At 37.1% G+C, this 17,544-nt stretch overlaps 1 protein-coding gene across 1 annotated transcript; it reads left to right on the forward strand.

Annotated features, from left to right (window-relative positions):
- Positions 1-16,637: 16,637 nt before the first annotated feature.
- LOC140163779 (uncharacterized) lies at positions 16,638-17,150 on the forward strand. Its single transcript, XM_072187095.1, has one exon. The coding sequence runs from the start codon at positions 16,638-16,640 to the stop codon at positions 17,148-17,150; it is 513 nt and encodes a 170-aa protein (XP_072043196.1).
- The last annotated feature ends 394 nt before the right edge of the window (positions 17,151-17,544 follow it).

Below are 17,544 nucleotides of genomic sequence, written 5' to 3' on the forward strand. Positions count from 1 at the left end.
TTTACAATAATATGTGAACTATTTTGAGGATGTTTCAAGGTAAATAAATAATCTAGCAATGAAAATTAAGCTCCATTTTAGTCACAAAAATAATTTTGAGGTCATTTTGCAAATGAAGTTGCATGATTTGGGTTGTCAAATTCGGAACCATTCTGTTAAAAATTGGCAGTGGGACTTTACTCGGGGAAATAACAAATTCGGAAATTTCCCCAAATATTAGGGTGGGACTATACTCGAAGGTGGGCTTATACTCGCGTCAGTACGGTAATAGCTGATGATTAGAGTATATGACTTTTACGAAAAACACTGCACAACATATTCAACCAATCAAGTTCTAGCAATTTGAACAGATATTCTACCATGCAGTGGACACTGCATTCAATACGGTGCATCAAGTCAGAGCAACCTCGATATATGATTTGTCTGGACAACAATGACATGCCACACACTCATTGTGAACAAGCCGTCCCAGTGTACAATTGGTTGTGATGTTCATGTTTGCTGCATACAACATTTTTGCGCAAGCATTGCCAAAAATTTTAATCAGAAAGTCTATGGTTTAACGAATGCAATCCTGTGTGACAAGTCTCTTGCTATATTTCTTTGAAATTATATAGAATTATAGATAGTATATAGAAAATATAGATTATAATTCTATATTCTCTACCTGCTGCACTAACACTACCAAGCTATTTTAGAAACACACACTGAACTTTAAACATGAGGTAAAAAGTTACAAAAAATATATATAAAAATGAGTGGTACAACATGAGGTATCACTTATTTTTGTAATACATGTAGAAAAAAATATCGTGTTAAGTTGAGCATTTAAAATTTTAAATACATTTCTATACCCTGTTTTTATTTCTGAAATATGAACTTTTCCAAGGTGGTTTTCAAACTTACCAACTACTTTAGGCATGAAGTAAAAAAGGAGGTAAAGCAATGAGTTAAATAAAGCACCTTTTGTTATATAAAATCTACAAAAATATATTTACACATAGTATATACTCTGCATGTCATATGAGAAAATGTATATTTCTTCAGTCTTCAAGGTGAATAGCAGCTAAAAGCTGGCTACAATGAACGAGTCACTCAATGTGTTAATTCTTTTCAGTTGGTTTCCAAAATATCCAAGTACACGTTTTAGGGGATCTTACATTTAAAAACGGTACGCCCAAATAAGGATGAGGGATGTGATAAGATTTGTAAATAATTAAAAATATTGTGAATGTTCACTATATAGCTAGTACTAAAATATTGCACCCATGATGCCTGGCTCAACATACCACACAGCGTAGATTCCATCAGACCATCGTAATGTGACGTCAAAATCATAGTTGCACTGTCAACTGGATTACACTATCTGTGCCACTAAAAAAATCCACAATCAAAATCAAAAGTCAATGGGTGACTAAGTAACTAAGGTATGACCACCAGGACTTGACAGCCATCTTGATACAGGCATGGAGCAATAATGTGCTCCAAGCAATCATTGTCGTGCCAGAGCAACACATAATGGGCGCATTTGAGAGGCGCACTTGTTGCGACCTGCATTCGATACCAAGATGCTTCAGATGAGACGCATAATTGTTTTCGTTCGTCTCCACCAATACCCGTGTGTAGATATATGGATGGAAGAAGGTCAGTGAATAGCTGTTGTTGTAGGTATGCCTGGTTGATAGGTCTGTTGATATTTGACCAGGGAATGGCTGACAGGTTTCCAAGTTGTAATACTGGTGTCGTCCTTTTGTTATATGGAGTGATGTTCTTTGGTGGCGGTCTTTTAGTAGTGAAGGGAGTGCCAGTGTGGGAGGAAAATAATAAACCGAGAACTAACTAGAGATGGATTTGAACCATCCAATCTCAATGTTGAGATTGCTATAGAGTATAGATTTTTGGTGTACTATACATTTGCGTGTTATCCATGTTACTTTGAAAAACAATACATGAATATGCCTGATGTGGCTTGACGAAAGACAGCATTTCTTTATCACTGTACTGCGAGAAGTTCTTCTTCCCTTTGCGGATGGTTTTGATGACAATTGGAAAGAGGTGAAGAAATAATAAGTGCCGCTGATGAGGAGTTGTTGGTTGTAATGAATAGCTGATGTTGGTGTTTGTGAAGGAGTGATCAAGAGGGATGCATTGCCATAGTTGTGTATTGGTATCAAAGCGTTGTATGTCATATATGGTATTGCATTTTGAGATGGTGCAAATGTGTAGGTGTATGTTGACTAGAATTGGGTTGATAGAGGGGTGGACATGGAAGCAAGGGCTGTCCAGGTGTTTGTGCATATGTTAAGGGGGCTGTTAGCTAAGAAGGCATTTTTGGCTATTTTGGACTTTTTGGATAAACAATCATCACTGGTGTATACCTATAACAATTCTCAACTCAAAAATCTATTTTTTTTTTTCGCCGCATCCACCGTTGCCATGGTAACGGCGGCCATATTGGATTTTTATACACTTAGTTATTCAAGTTTTTCAGAAAAATTAAAACAACAATGAGTCTGAAACCACCAATATTTAACTGTTTGAAGCATAATAAAGGGCTCTGTACTTCTCTAGATCTACTTAAAATACACCTTTCTGCCAAGTTTCAAGTCATTTGGACTTATAATGGCTGAAAATAGCTGTTTAAATGCATTTTAAACAGGTATCTTGGTACTTGACCAGGGAATGGGTTACAGTTTTCTAGGGTGTGATATTGGTGTTGTCCTCTTTTTATGTGGTGCAGTAAAGCTTACCTCGGGTTCCATTCACTTGTCATCAGTTTTCTGACGTTATCTGCCTCCGTTGACAGCTCTGTATTGTATGTTTTTATCCCCATGGTGTCTTTTTGTGACAGGAATTTGTGCAGCAAGGTGGTAATCTTATTCCCCAGTGACATCGGCTGCTGTTCTTCGTTAAGTATGGTCTGCTTGCCAGCGCCGAGTAGTACTTCAAAACGCATTGGTACAAGAAGCTGGCTCATCGTCATACTCTGGTCTCCTGACAGCTCCCTGGCACTCATCAGAATTCTTGCCATCAATTCACTCCTCACAGTTTTCTTCTCCTGAGATTTCCTGTCCCTTTCTGGCGTAAGTGTCCACACCTCCATTCTTGTTTCCCATCAATCATCATGATTATAGCGTAAGGAAACTTCAGTAGCAAGACCTGTTTGAGTTTCCACAGTCTTCACATCACCCTGTTTACATCTTGGCATTAGATGGACAGCTGCATTTTGCATTTTGCATCAAGTGTTGGTAACACTGTTGACAACAGCTACAGCATACAGGCCTCAAAGTCCAGTATGTATAAAGTACCATCATGGGTGGCTGTGTTGAATGGTTCAGGTAAACTCATTCAATGGGTACAGCTGGGTTCATTCCTTTGTGTGTTAGCATGTTGCACTGGTGCAGGCCTCCGTAGGTGGGTTAAATGAATGGACACTGAATGTGCTGACCTCGTCAATCCATTGGGCCGGGGACCTAACATAAATGGTCTTTATGCATGCGTGACCAACAAAATAAGTAAAAAGGTGTGTTTTTTATGCAAGGAGACACATCCCAAGAGCTGTCCGGCAGTAATCTGAAAATGTTGCCTTCTGCTCTTTTGTTAGCTGCAGAGTGGGATGCTTCTCCTTCAGATGTTTGCTAAGTCCTTTCCTCGTTTTGTATGTCTTATTACATGTTTCAGATGGGCATTTAGTGGCCTCCTCAACACACACCGCATCGGGCTCATGTTGGTTTGCATACTGGTCGATCAGTTCACCAACCTTCTGCACGATGTAATCCTCCTTAGTGAACTCTTCGCAGTTGAAGACGTGTTTGGTAGGTTGCGAGTTGATATCCTTCATCCCATCAGAAGTCAAGTGCAGCTGTGAGAATGAGAGCCTTTACATATCTGTCAATTAAATCTTCCACAGCGTAAAAGTTATCCAAGGGTTTCTTTGGAATGTTAGTAAGTTTTCAAAATATCTTTGCAGCATACATAGTGGCAATGTCACAGAATCCACTTGCATCTTCACTATACATAAGGATATATCTGTCTGTGGGTATGTGTGGGGTTATATCGGTCTCTACTTGGTAGAAAGTTAGTTGGTAGGAATATGTAGTGGGTTATGATAATATTATGTTCAGTCACTGAAACAGTCCTTCATATTTTGTTGTGTTTAGGGGGCATTTTATGATTTGCATTAAGGAACCACAATTTTTGTCATCCTCTGAGGTCACCAGTGGTATGGAAAGCCTCGCCACAGGAATGAGTGATGTTGATCGCATCTCCTTTGGATTATCAACGTACCATAACAGGCTATCTGTATCAAAACGAGCCTTGGTTAACCATTGAATCTTTGCTACCATGAAGTGTTGGTCAAATTCAGTCCTTGATAGGTTAATAAAAAACATGATTGTACCAAAAACTGGCTTGCCTCCATGTCCTTTAACAACGGTAAAGGAAGAAATAGTATGCCTTTAGATTCTCTTTCTGTGCAACTAAACTCATTTTTCCTCGGGTTTGTGTTGCTGGCTTTGAATGCTTTCTTTGCTGACCATGTTGCTAGGGATGTTACATAGTGTTGTAGTGCATCAATATCCTGGTTTGTCAGTGTGTACGTGCCTGTAATATACATATATTTATACTGAATATTATGAGGTAAATTTACAATTGAAGCCTCCGAAACAAATGAAGCCTCCGAAACAACAATAAGATTAATTATCATCTATGCATATCTAAATTGGTGTGTTTCATACTGATCTGCATTGTAATTATTACTTGATATGTGCAGAATATCATAAATAAAATAAAAAAATTGACATTATGGTTAATGTTTGAAAAATATACTGATACCCAAAAAAGCCTGTTTCGGAGGCTTCACATGCAAAAAACACCATACTTAACAAATGGGTGAAAAAATTAACATGTGATAAATCTACAATATCTGCCGCATAGAATCATTGATTCAATACACACAAGAAAATAACAGCTTAGATGATCCCAACACTGTTGTTTTCAAAAAACTACTTCTGCAATGTTTAACAATTGTTAACATGAAGCCTCCGAAACAAAAAAAATGACTTGCTGTGATAATTTAATTTTTGTCACAACTGAAATTCAATACTTAGAAGCAAAGCATGAAAATTGGTAATTGTGATATTTTTTACCTATTTTTTTTTTTATGTCAACTTGTAGTGGTTAGCCAAATATTTTACTTTTATGACCACCTGTGTTGTTAACTGAAGCCTCCGAAACACAAATCGCTTGAATTGCCAATTCTAAAAAATAAAACTCCAATTTCTGTGAAACTTAGCTGGGAGGTTCCTTTCATCAAGTAGTATTTGTACATGAAGTTAGACATTCAAATTATTTTAGGAACCCAATTAGAACTTTAAAAATATGTGTAAGGTTTGGAAATTTCCATTGTAAATGACACTTGATGTTAAAAATTTTCAAAACTGCAATTACAAACATAGCAAAACATGGTATAAAATTTAACTTATATCTGTTGACTTACTTTGGAATGGGATTTCACATGTATTCTGAGGTTATGTAAAATACATTTTTTCTTAGATTTTAACCAAAATGTTATGGAAATGTCAATTTTTTTATTAGAAATCAAAAGGTTTAAGCCTTGAATCATTATTTTACTGGAATTTAAGTTGCTTCTATGCATAATTTCAGTAAACAGAAACATATTTAAGTGGTTTGAAATTTTGACCCAAAAAATCAAAAGTTACACCCTTTACTATGAAAATGACCATATAGCAAAGTGATGACTATTTTTCTTTTTTTTTAAATAAAAATAAAAACTGAACGCATTGCGTGAATGTACCATTTTTATGAAGAAAGCACAGGCCTTTTCTAATTCCTTCATGGTCTGTATCCATATCTGTTCAAACATATGGTTAAAACGATTCACAAATTTCACCGGGGTCACATGCATGTATTTCTGTTGCAGTAGTGTTCATAATAGTCTCTGTTAAAACAGTTGATGTTGAGACAGGGCAGATGTCTGTCTGACAAGAAGCATCGCAGTGTGCAGGTACCGTGGTGGTTTTGTATTCCAACTGAAACAAGGGAGGACTGTTCTGCCTTTGGAGTAGATGTAACTGGTAAAGGGAGTGGAATTATATCTTCTTCATCACTGTCCATTAGTAAGGATGACTTGCAGGTTTCAGGAGTAGTCTGCTTAACAAATGATGTTCCAGAGTCAATTCTGTCACTGAATTCAGGAAACAGCATTGTCAAATGATCATTAATCTGTATGTCACATTAAGTATGTTACATAATGACCAGATTGCAATGCTTTCCCTCTATGCTGGACCACTGATAAATCATGTGGTAATATTATTGTTGTTAATTGATGTGCTCTTTCTGGTTTTGTTACATTGATTGTCAAATTGGATTATTACTAAAATGTCAGAGCTGGTTTCTGTTGTTGAAAAAATGTTTATCTGCTGTCTTTCACCACACATACCACGATCAATGCCAATGGTCATTTCTTATCCAGCATACCATTAATGAAGGCATGGTATTCGCTTCTGAATTCTTCCCCCTTATGTAGCTTTCTTTTCAAATGGGCAGTCCGCTGCTCTGCTAGAAGCCTGTTGTTAGGGAGTGACACCTCATTTCTAAGTGGTAGTCCTATTTCATAATGACTGTCCACATGACTTATAGTGCTTGAGACCATGTCGAGAAACTTCTGATCTTCCTTTGACCTTTGTAGTTCATCATCTGGAAGTCGCTCACTGACTCATGGTTATATATTTGTACTAACACTTACGCGATTGGCAGTTATCTTCATGGATATACTTGTTCCCTTTGCTCCATGTACTGTCCAGCATCTGAAATTCAACTTTGAACTGAACTTGGAATTTGTTTACGCCAATGCCAATACATAGGTCATCCTCGGACACATAACAGACCCGCCTTTACCTCTTCCTTACCTTTACCATAATGGAGACACATTTCACCCACTGTTGTTTTCTAGTTAAGCGCCTTACCAGATTGTTGCGTGCTCTTCATATACCCATGGGGGGAATAATGCCTATGGCATTGACATCTAGAAAATATTTCCGCCAAATCCTATTACACATGCTAGCTATAGTTAAAGAATATCTAAAGGGGTCCTATCCCTTATCACCTGGAATTTTGCTGGGCTGCTTGGTTACATTCATAAAGATTTGCCAAAAGGCTATGAAACCGTCTTTTTAGTATCTGCACATCTGGCTTGCAATATTCAATCATCTCTTTTTTCAAGTCATACTTATCATTTTTGGTCTTTTCTTTGGAATGCCATTCAGGAAACTCAGCTCTAGCTGGTACACTCATAGCATCTGGATTGAAATATTGAGCCTCTGGAAAATCATTATCTTGATTTTCAGGCATGTTCAGTTTATGCGGTGAATATCTTTTTTTTTTTTTTTAGTTCTTCCAGCCCTAATGTTTTAGGAAATTTGCTCAGTGCCATGCTCATGCCATGCTCAGTTATAACTGTCTATTGTTTCAATTTGTCGTGTGGGCAGGCTTATCGACAGTATTTTTAGGCCCCCCCCCTATAGATCATATCGGGACTAATTTTCTTCTTGTTCACTAAATAGTCCATAAGGAAAATACCAATGAGCAATGGCTATACTCTGCTCATTCTGATCGGAAAATAAATAGTCGCAAAACTGGGTCTGGTATTTGTTTTGTTGGAACCTTGACACCTTGTATTTTCTTTGCATAATGATGTGTTGTGAGAAGAATCTTCCAAAAAATAACAAAATGAGCTTGTAAAAAAATTCACTTACATCCTGTTGATTGTGCATATTGTCTAAATCCATTTCATCAGCAGCCAATTCATGTAGAATTTCTATGTCTGTCTAAATTTGGTTGGTTTGCCAGTTCTACCAGTAAAGCAGTGTACATATTGATAAAATTTGTTGTTAACCACCCAGGATGGGATATTGGTGATAAAGCTTGCTCAATTAATTTGTGTGCGTGTCTGTCTGGTTTGCTATTCAATGATATAATATCATACCAAGAAATGAACTCTTCTACTTTCAGGAAACGATTTTGAATATCAATTGTATTAGCATGATTCCATAATTTTTTATATTAATATCAATCAATTTACTGCTGTCAGGTAAATGTTCCCAGTTACTTTTCAGTGTATTAAGATTACATTTTTTATACACTAACAGATACCCATCTCTTAAAACAGCATTGTCAAATATTTGTTCTGTCACAATATCATCATTAATTTGTATGAATGTTTCACCACTTAAGTAATGTTTCCCTGTATGCTGGATCACTGATTTCAGGGTGTAGAAGGAAAAATCATGTGGTAATATTGTTTTGTTAACTGAAATGCTCTTTCTGGTTTTGTTACATTGATTATCAAATCAGATTAATTACTAAAATTTCAGGGCTGCTTTCTATTGTTGAGGTAAATGTTTTTTTGCTGTTTTTCATCACACACATCGCAATCAATATGCCATTGCGCACTTGGGTGCATCAAACGCCCCTCATGTCAAAAAAATCGAAAAAAGTTCAAAAACTATTATTGCCGGATGTATTTTTTGAACGCGTACTCAAATTCATGAGCGTCAGCTGCGGAAGACACAATGTTGACAACAAAGCATGACAACCGTGAACTTGACCCATGATTGGACGGCTTAGCACGTATTGATCTTTGAGTTTACGCTCGCGTCGGGATCACTGCGTGGACGCTGCATTTACGCATTCATTAAAAACAAACATCAATAATAGCAAGTTGAATATTTCCCCCTGGTGGCTATTTTAAATGTTTTTTCTGACACTGTCTAAGATATGACTCTCTATTGCCCATCTCTACTGTAAATGGTAACTATAAAAGTTCTTTAGTGTTCATGTCGGTGTACAACCTGCCAAATACGCTTCCAATATTATTCATGATTAGGCTGTCTAGCTGCCCTTCCACCATCCCGGTCCCCAGCCTGTGCAAGCCACTTTCCGATACATTTTCTTGCTTCTTGTTTGGTTGCACTAAGTATAGACTTCATTACAGCATAGTCTTCATTACAGCCTCTGCATGGGAAAAAGAAGAAGAAGAAAGAAAAGTATAAAATAATTGAAAAACATATTCAAGGCATATATGTTTCATGATATTTTTGGAAATTTGTTTTCACTGATTTTGATACGTATTTTTTGAAATGTCTGACATTGGCATCTAGAAAATATTTCCTTGAAATCCTATTACACACACTAGCTATAGTTAAAGAATATCTAAAGGGGTCCTCTCCCTTATCACCTGGAATTTTGCTTGCTTGCTTGGTTACATTCATAAAGATTTGCCAAAAGGCTATGAAACCGTCTTTTTAGTATCTGCACATCTGGCTTGCAATATTCAATCATCTCTTTTTTCAAGTCATACTTATCATTTTTGGTCTTTTCTTTGGAATGCCATTCAGGAAACTCAGCTCTAGCTGGTACACTCATAGCATCTGGATTGAAATATTAAGCCTCCGAAAAATCAAGAACCTAATTATCTTGATTTTCAGGCATGTTCAGTTTGTGCGGTGAATTTATCTTTTTTTTAGTTCTTCCAGCCCTAATGTTTTAGGAAATTTGCTCAGTGCCATGCTCAGTTATAACTGTCTATTATTTCAATTTGTCGCGTGGGCAGGCTTATCGACAGTATTTCATATCGGGACTAATTTTCTTCTTGTTCACTAAATAGTCCATAAGGAAAATACCATCAAAGGATCCTAGGCAATGAGCAATGGCTATACTCTGTTAGTTCTGATCGGAAAATAAATAGTCGCCAAACTGGGTCTGGTATTTGTTTTGTTGCAAGCTTGACACCTTGTATTTTCTTTGCATAATGATGTGTTGTGAGAAGAATCTTCCAAAAAATGACAAAATGAGCTTGTAAAATATTCACTTACATCCTGTTGTTCTCGCATATTGTCGAAACCCATTTCATCAGCAGCCAATTCATGTAGAATTTCTATGTCTATGCCAGTTCTACCAGTGAAGCAGTGTACATATTGATAAAATTTGTTGTTAACCACCCAGGATGGTATATGGTTGGTGATAAAGCTTGCTCAATTAATTTCCGTGCATGTCTGTCTGGTTTGCTATTCAATGATATAATATCATACCAAGAAATAAACTCTTCTACTTTTAATCTGTTTTCTACCTTCAGGAAACGATTTTGAATATCAATTGTATTTGCATGATTCCAAAAGGTGGCTGATTTTACATGAAAGCAAATTAAGTAAACAAAAATATCTCCAATAATGCAAAATCTGGGTCGGTTGGGCCCCGTTTCTTTTTGTCGCCTTACCAGCACTTTTTTACTTGTTTGATTAAATCCCTAAAATTCTACAGGGTGTATACGAGCACCACAAAATTAATTTATACATCCCAAGGGCAACACAACGATTAATTTAAATTGTGGTACATGTACGGTACTTTATTTACTTACCATCACAATTGGGATCATATTGATGAATCATGCCGGGGGTTGAGTGGTGCAGCAGGTCTTCCTAGTTGGAAGGTCAGAGATGTTGACAGCACACTCCTGTAGTCACGCAGAATAGGCCCAAATACAGCTTCTAGGTTTACACGATTGTCTTTTCCCTCGAAATACCCGATGAGCTTTGCCAAATCCATGGAATGTCTTTTGTTTTGGTTGATAACTTGAAGGATGAGTTTGGTCAATTTGCCTCCCTTATCTGCTGCAGCATGTAGCCAAAGATGGTCATGTTCCAGGTTGTCTAAATAGATCAGTTCACCAGCTATTCTCATTTCGTTTACGATCTGCTTGATAACTTCTTTAACATCTTGAACACGGACAAAATGGAGCACTTCATCAGACAATTTGTAATGCAACTTTGAGCTGAATTTGAATTTGTTATTGCCCCCCCCCCCACACACTTTTGGAAACCTGCATCCGTGCGCATGCGGACGCCACTGTTGAGTGGTAAGGGGCTATCTAGCCTCATTATATGAAGGCTGTGCAGATTCAAACATCTTGAATTGACATTTTAACATACCTTCCTTCTGCCCACCAACTGCCATCCAAAAATCAGTCATCACTTTAAAATTGTTCTTTTCTGCAAATTGCCGTCCAATGTCGGTGCCTGCATATGTGTACCCAAACACCGGGCTCGCTGATAGGACAGCCACCTCACAGCCCAGTTCATCCTTCAATTTGTCACACTATGTGTTTTTGTTTTGCAAAATAAGAAATCGGTAAAAGTAGACCTACTGGTGACATTCAGAATATTAATACTGTTTACTAACAATGCAATATGCAGTGATGGATAGCCGAGTTGTAGAAGCAGCATTAATGAAGTCCCATCCAATTTCATCCCCATCCGCTGTTTGCCTTGAAAATAAGTGAATCGCATCTTGAACACCGGAATAAGGTATGGTGCAGGCACTGTTGCGATTAAGGCACTCTCTGTCACATACCATATACTTGGCAATGCCATGCTGAAGATACGCATTAGTTAGATGACTATGCTGAGATGATGCCCTCTGGGTATTCCTCACTCCAGTATTTGATCCCACAATGACAAAATTGCTCCCTGTTCAAATCTGGCCTCATGGTAAATGGGCGTGGCCCATCTTCTGTCTTACACATTAGGTAACCCTCCTCCAGACAGACATCAACAGCCAGAGGATTCATTGTGAGTCGTTGCTGAACCTTCCTCTCAAGAACCGGGTCATCATCCTGTCTGGGCTTGTGAGTGCTAATACTCGCAAAAGTCCACATCCCTTCATGTGGTAATATTGTTTTGTTAATTCAGATGCTCTTTCTGGTTTTGTTACATTGATTATCAAATCGGATTAGTTGAATTACTAAATTGCCAGGCCTGCTTTCTATTCTTGAAGAAAATGTTTCTGCTTTTGTTACATTGATTATCAAATCGGATTAGTTGAATTACTAAATTGCCAGAGCTGCTTTCTATTCTTGAAGAAAATGTTTCTGGTATTGTTACATTGATTATCAAATCGGATTAGTTGAATTACTAAAATGTCAGGGCTGCTTTCTATTCTTGAAGAAAATGTTTCTGCTTTTGTTACATTGATTATCAAATCGGATTAGTTGAATTACTAAATTGCCAGGGCTGCTTTCTATTCTTGAAGAAAATGATAGAAGTCTGATTAAATAATTAAGATAGAAGTCTGATTAAATAATAATTACTAAAATGTCAGGGCTGCTTTCTATTCTTGAAGAAAATGTTTTTTTGCGGTCTTCCACCACACATATCGCAATCAATGCCAGTGCACACTTTTCTCAGAAAATCTGAAATGCGACTTTGAACTGAATTTGAATTTGTTATCGCCAGTGACATTCACAGATGTCTTTGTTGCAGCCTTGACACCTTTAAAAAATCTCTTTGGGATCTTGTGTCTTCAAATGGCTCCAAATATACCTTGTGAGGATTTTATCTTGGCTCTCAAAACATCTGCAGCTTGAAGTGAATTACACTCGCGTATATCTTTGGAAAGTTTTCTCCTAGCTTGTAATTCTTTCATGTACTGGTCAACAACTTTTTGGTCCTGGAAGGATCACTGTCCATGCTTTGGTGAATCAGGAAATCCCTTGCATTTCTACCATCTTTTCAATCCAAATATTGCATCAAGGCTCACATTGTTTTACTACACATGCAAATGCTTGCAGAAATTTCTTTATTTTCTATTCCAAGTGGAAATTTACAATTGAATGATGATATTGTTTTACCAACTTGTCATTTTAGTTTTATCTTGTTTGCTTGTGTTCTATTACTGAAGATTTTGAGTTGCCTGTTTTGGTATTATTGTTTGTTTGTTTATTTCAATCTGTATATTCACTTCCTGAGTTTGTCTTTGCATTAAACACACCCTTTCCTTAATTTTGGCTTTATGATGCTCAATTTCATCTGAAGAGACAAAGATGAAGAGTACTCTTACTGTGTTGGCTGATACCCAATCATAGATCTTTGGGTGACAGGATATGGTTTTCTGTGACTGTCTGAAGACTTGCTCTCATCACAAGTCGTTTTACAGCGTCTCCAATGACATCACATGGACTTTTCCCATGAGATGTGGCAAAAAAATTCCACTGTACCTGAACACCAAAATCATGCTCATGAAAACACAAGTTTAACAGATTTTTACAGTTCTTGTACTGCCCATCAGCTCCATCACTGAAGATGGATAAGTTGGGGAACTGATGTTTCAAATATTCCACCAATTCAGTGATGAATTCGTGTAATGAAGTAGCTGCATGGTCTGTGTCATCACTGACATACACTGAAACATTTTAAGTCCCCTCCATCTTCTTCCTTGTAGTAGACCATAAATGAGTGCAGGGTCGTATGCTCCGTTTCCCATTGAAACCCTGGAATTGCATCTTGGCAGACAAATGAATAGTTTTCAGCAAGATCCATCAACACACTCACCTCAGTTAATACTTGGACTATCTGCTTCTGAGTTGCTGTCGCTGTTCAACGCTAACTGCTTTGCCAAATCCTGAACTTCAAGGGTGAATGGCTGCCCCTTTTCTTGACTGTGTTTACCCTCTATCTTGACTCATACATTAGGGTGATTCACAAAAAATGAAATTGGTATTTTTCAACGGGACACCCCCTCATTTTGTTCATTTTGATAATAAAATCATACCTGCAAAATGTGAAAAAATTCAGAAAAGTTTAGGGGGTGCTACCGGTCAATGAACTTTTGTACACAAAGTCAATGGGATTTATGAGCCATTTTCTTCACAACACAAAAAAGCCATGTTAATTTTCCCTGATTGTGCCAAAAATATTTGATCATAGTGTGAGTAATGTCCTTAAAATAAATGCTAAAGAAAATTGTAAAATGTTAACCCGCTTTCCAGAAAATTGCATTTTTGTGAAAACTGTTACATTTGGGGCAAGGCAGTTGCTGGAACAGCCAAAATATTATGGTACTTGGCTAATACAAAGTTTTTGTTTTTTTAGTAATTCTGCAACTTGGAACATAACTTGCTTATTTTCTTTACTTGTTTCATTCCACCCAAGGAAAAGAACCTACTGTTGGTTGTATACAGCTAGAGATTCCTTTCACAGTTTAGGCATCTCCCTGTTGGAGGTGTGTGTTTGCTCACATTTCTTTCCACAATTTGTGATATGAGCCATCTTCTCATAAACATCTGTGACATGATTCCATTAATAACTGTTTTCTGTGCTCACTTGGAATAATAGATGGAATCTATAATAGTTTTAAGAAAGAAATACATGCAAACTGCATTATCATACATACATGAAATGACAAAATGTTGGAGGAGCAAGTACACAGTGTTTGCTCACATCTGTCCACCTTTGTGATATGCGCCATCTTCTTATAAACATCCATGACAATGTCTGAAGTCATATCCTCCAATGATTTCCATTAATAACTGTTTTCTGTACTCACTTGGAATAGTAGATGGAATCTATAATAGTATAAGAAAGAAATACATACAAACTGCATTATCATACATCCCTGAGCAAGTACACAGTGTTTGCTCACATCTATGTCCACCTTTGTGATATGCGCCATCTTCTCATAAACATCCATGACATCGTCTGAAGTCATATCCTCCAATGATTTCCATTAATAACTGTTTTCTGTACTCACTTGGAATAGTAGATGGAATCTATAATAGTATAAGAAAGAAATACATACAAACTGCATTATCATACATACATGAAATGACAAAATGTTGGAGGAGCAAGTACACAGTGTTTGCTCTCATCTATGTCCACCTTTGTGATATGCGCCATCTTCTCATAAACATCCATGACATCGTCTGAAGTCATATCCTCCAATGATTCCATTAATAACTGTTTTCTGTACTCACTTGGAATAGTAGATGGAATCTATAATAGTATAAGAAAGAAATACATACAAACTGCATTATCATACATACATGAAATGACAAAATGTTGGAGGAGCAAGTACACAGTGTTTGCTCTCATCTGTGTCCACCTTTGTGATATGTGCCATCTTCTCATAAACATCCATGACAATGTCTGAAGTCATATCCTCCAATGATTCCATTAATAACTGTTTTCTGTACTCACTTGGAATAGTAGATGGAATCTATAATAGTATAAGAAAGAAATACATACAAACTGCATTATCATACATACATGAAATGACAAAATGTTGGAGGAGCAAGTACACAGTGTTTGCTCTCATCTGTGTCCACCTTTGTGATATGTGCCATCTTCTCATAAACATCCATGACAATGTCTGAAGTCATATCCTCCAATGATTCCATTAATAACTGTTTTCTGTACTCACTTGGAATAGTAGATGGAATCTATAATAGTATAAGAAAGAAATACATACAAACTGCATTATCATACATCCATGAGCAAGTACACAGTGTTTGCTCACATCTATGTCCACCTTTGTGATATGCGCCATCTTCTCATAAACATCCATGACATCGTCTGAAGTCATATCCTCCAATGATTCCATTAATAACTGTTTTCTGTACTCACTTGGAATAGTAGATGGAATCTATAATAGTATAAGAAAGAAATACATACAAACTGCATTATCATACATCCATGAGCAAGTACACAGTGTTTGCTCACATCTATGTCCACCTTTGTGATATGCGCCATCTTCTCATAAACATCCATGACATCGTCTGAAGTCATATCCTCCATATCATTACCATTGTATTCAGAATATTCAATATGCAATCTATCATTTGTTCCCCTGGAGTAGTTCTTGTGAAATGTCATCATCTTTACTTCTATATATGGCTGAACACCGCCAGTGTGTACTCCAAAGTGCCGCTCTAACCAGTTGATGATTTGATCACGCCCTTCTGCATCATTTGGCACTGAAAGATAAAAGGATGATCATGGAGAAAAAATATGCCTACTTACTCTGAGAATACAACTCGAATCAACTGAGATCACTTTTGGAGTATTAAAATATTTTCCGTCTTTATCATAACCATGTTCTGGTGTGCAAAGGTTGCGCATAACTCCCAACTACAGTAGGCAATGAAACATGGCATATTTGAAATTCTACTCCTGCATAATTTGCAAAATTTACTTGCAGCCCTTATGAAGTAAAACATTATTGTCTTACAGTATGTCCGCCTGAATATTTCTGTCCACAACAAACGCCATTTTGAATATTTTGAACACTGTTCCTTCTGACAACTGATTGATAACAACATATCATGTGATATCATGGCAATCACAAAGGCTCATGGGTATAAAGGATCATGGAAACTAACGATGATCTTCTCTTCCCACTGGTTCCTATTTTCCAATTAAGCTTTAGAGCCAATGGAATCATCATCAAATTTAACCCATATGATGTCATCTTGAATATGCATGATAGTAATAGTTCTTCATTTAATATGTGATAATCAGGAATTCAGGATATTAAAACTTCTTAGATCCAGGAAATCATTTCAGTATTAGATGACCATCATCGCGATTGTATTTGTTATTCTTGAATTGCAATAGCATTAATATGATTAAAATGAACTTACCTTGAGATTGTCATCGTTATATTTCTTTTCCGTGGGCATGTAGTCCTCAAGAAAGGCAACTCCTCCAAACACGTTCCCCTTCCTCTCACATGTGGACAAGTGTGGAATTATCCATTTTGGCAGACAAGGAAGCCCTGTTACTTACAACATGGGGAGTGGGACAAGTAGACAGGACCTCAAAGTTAGAGCAGAAGAAAAAGACCTAGGAGTGATATTTGATCCAACGCTAAAATTCAGCAAGCATGTTGGAACCATAAGCAACAAGGCAAATAGGATAGTAGGTCTTATCAAGCGCACTTTTGATTACATGGACGAAGATATGTTTAGGCCTCTCTACAAAACTCTAGTGAGGCCTCATCTGGAGTACGCCAACTGTGTCTGGAGTCCTTTCTTGCAAAAAGATATCACTGCCATTGAGAAAGTCCAGAGGCGTGCCACAAAAATGATTCCATCTTTTCGTGAGCTTCCATATGAAATGAGACTTCAAAGACTCAATCTACCAACTCTTGCATATCGGAGATTAAGGGGCGATATGATTCAGGTGTACAAGATTATGCATGGCATAAATGACATGTCCAAGAGTACATTGTTTGAGATGAAGGAGGTTGATAAAGAGTTAAGAGGCCATAATCTTGAATACACAAGAAATTTGCACGTCTAGATATCCGCAAATACAGCTTTTCATACAGAGTGGTAGATACCTGGAATAAGCTCCCATCATCTGCAGTAAACGCACCTACCATAAATAGTTTCAAGACAGAAGTGGATGCATACCTATCTAAGAAGATGAACAAATTCTGCTATTAGCATAGTGATTTTTTAGTCAATAGAAGAGTTTGAAATGAGAGTGATGGTAACTAGTGGTGGTCATCCAAAAGTTCGTAGTAAGAGTCGGAAGCAGTGAAGAGAATGAGATTCATCCATTAAGTACCGTAAGTGATGGTAACAAGAGAGATAGTCAATCAACAGAGCAAGTGCAATTGGGCACAAGTGTGCAGAAAGTATTGTATGCAACCATCATTCTGTGTACAAGATATGCAAGTAAAGAATATTAT

The sequence above is a fragment of the Amphiura filiformis genome, chromosome 11, assembly GCF_039555335.1.
Source record: "Amphiura filiformis chromosome 11, Afil_fr2py, whole genome shotgun sequence".
Classification (NCBI taxonomy): Eukaryota; Metazoa; Echinodermata; class Ophiuroidea; order Amphilepidida; family Amphiuridae; genus Amphiura; species Amphiura filiformis.

Bases quoted from the DNA above. Each gene is read 5' to 3' on its own strand.
- LOC140163779 (XM_072187095.1), top strand. From the start codon at position 16,638: ATGGGGAGTGGGACAAGTAGACAGGACCTCAAAGTTAGAGCAGAAGAA.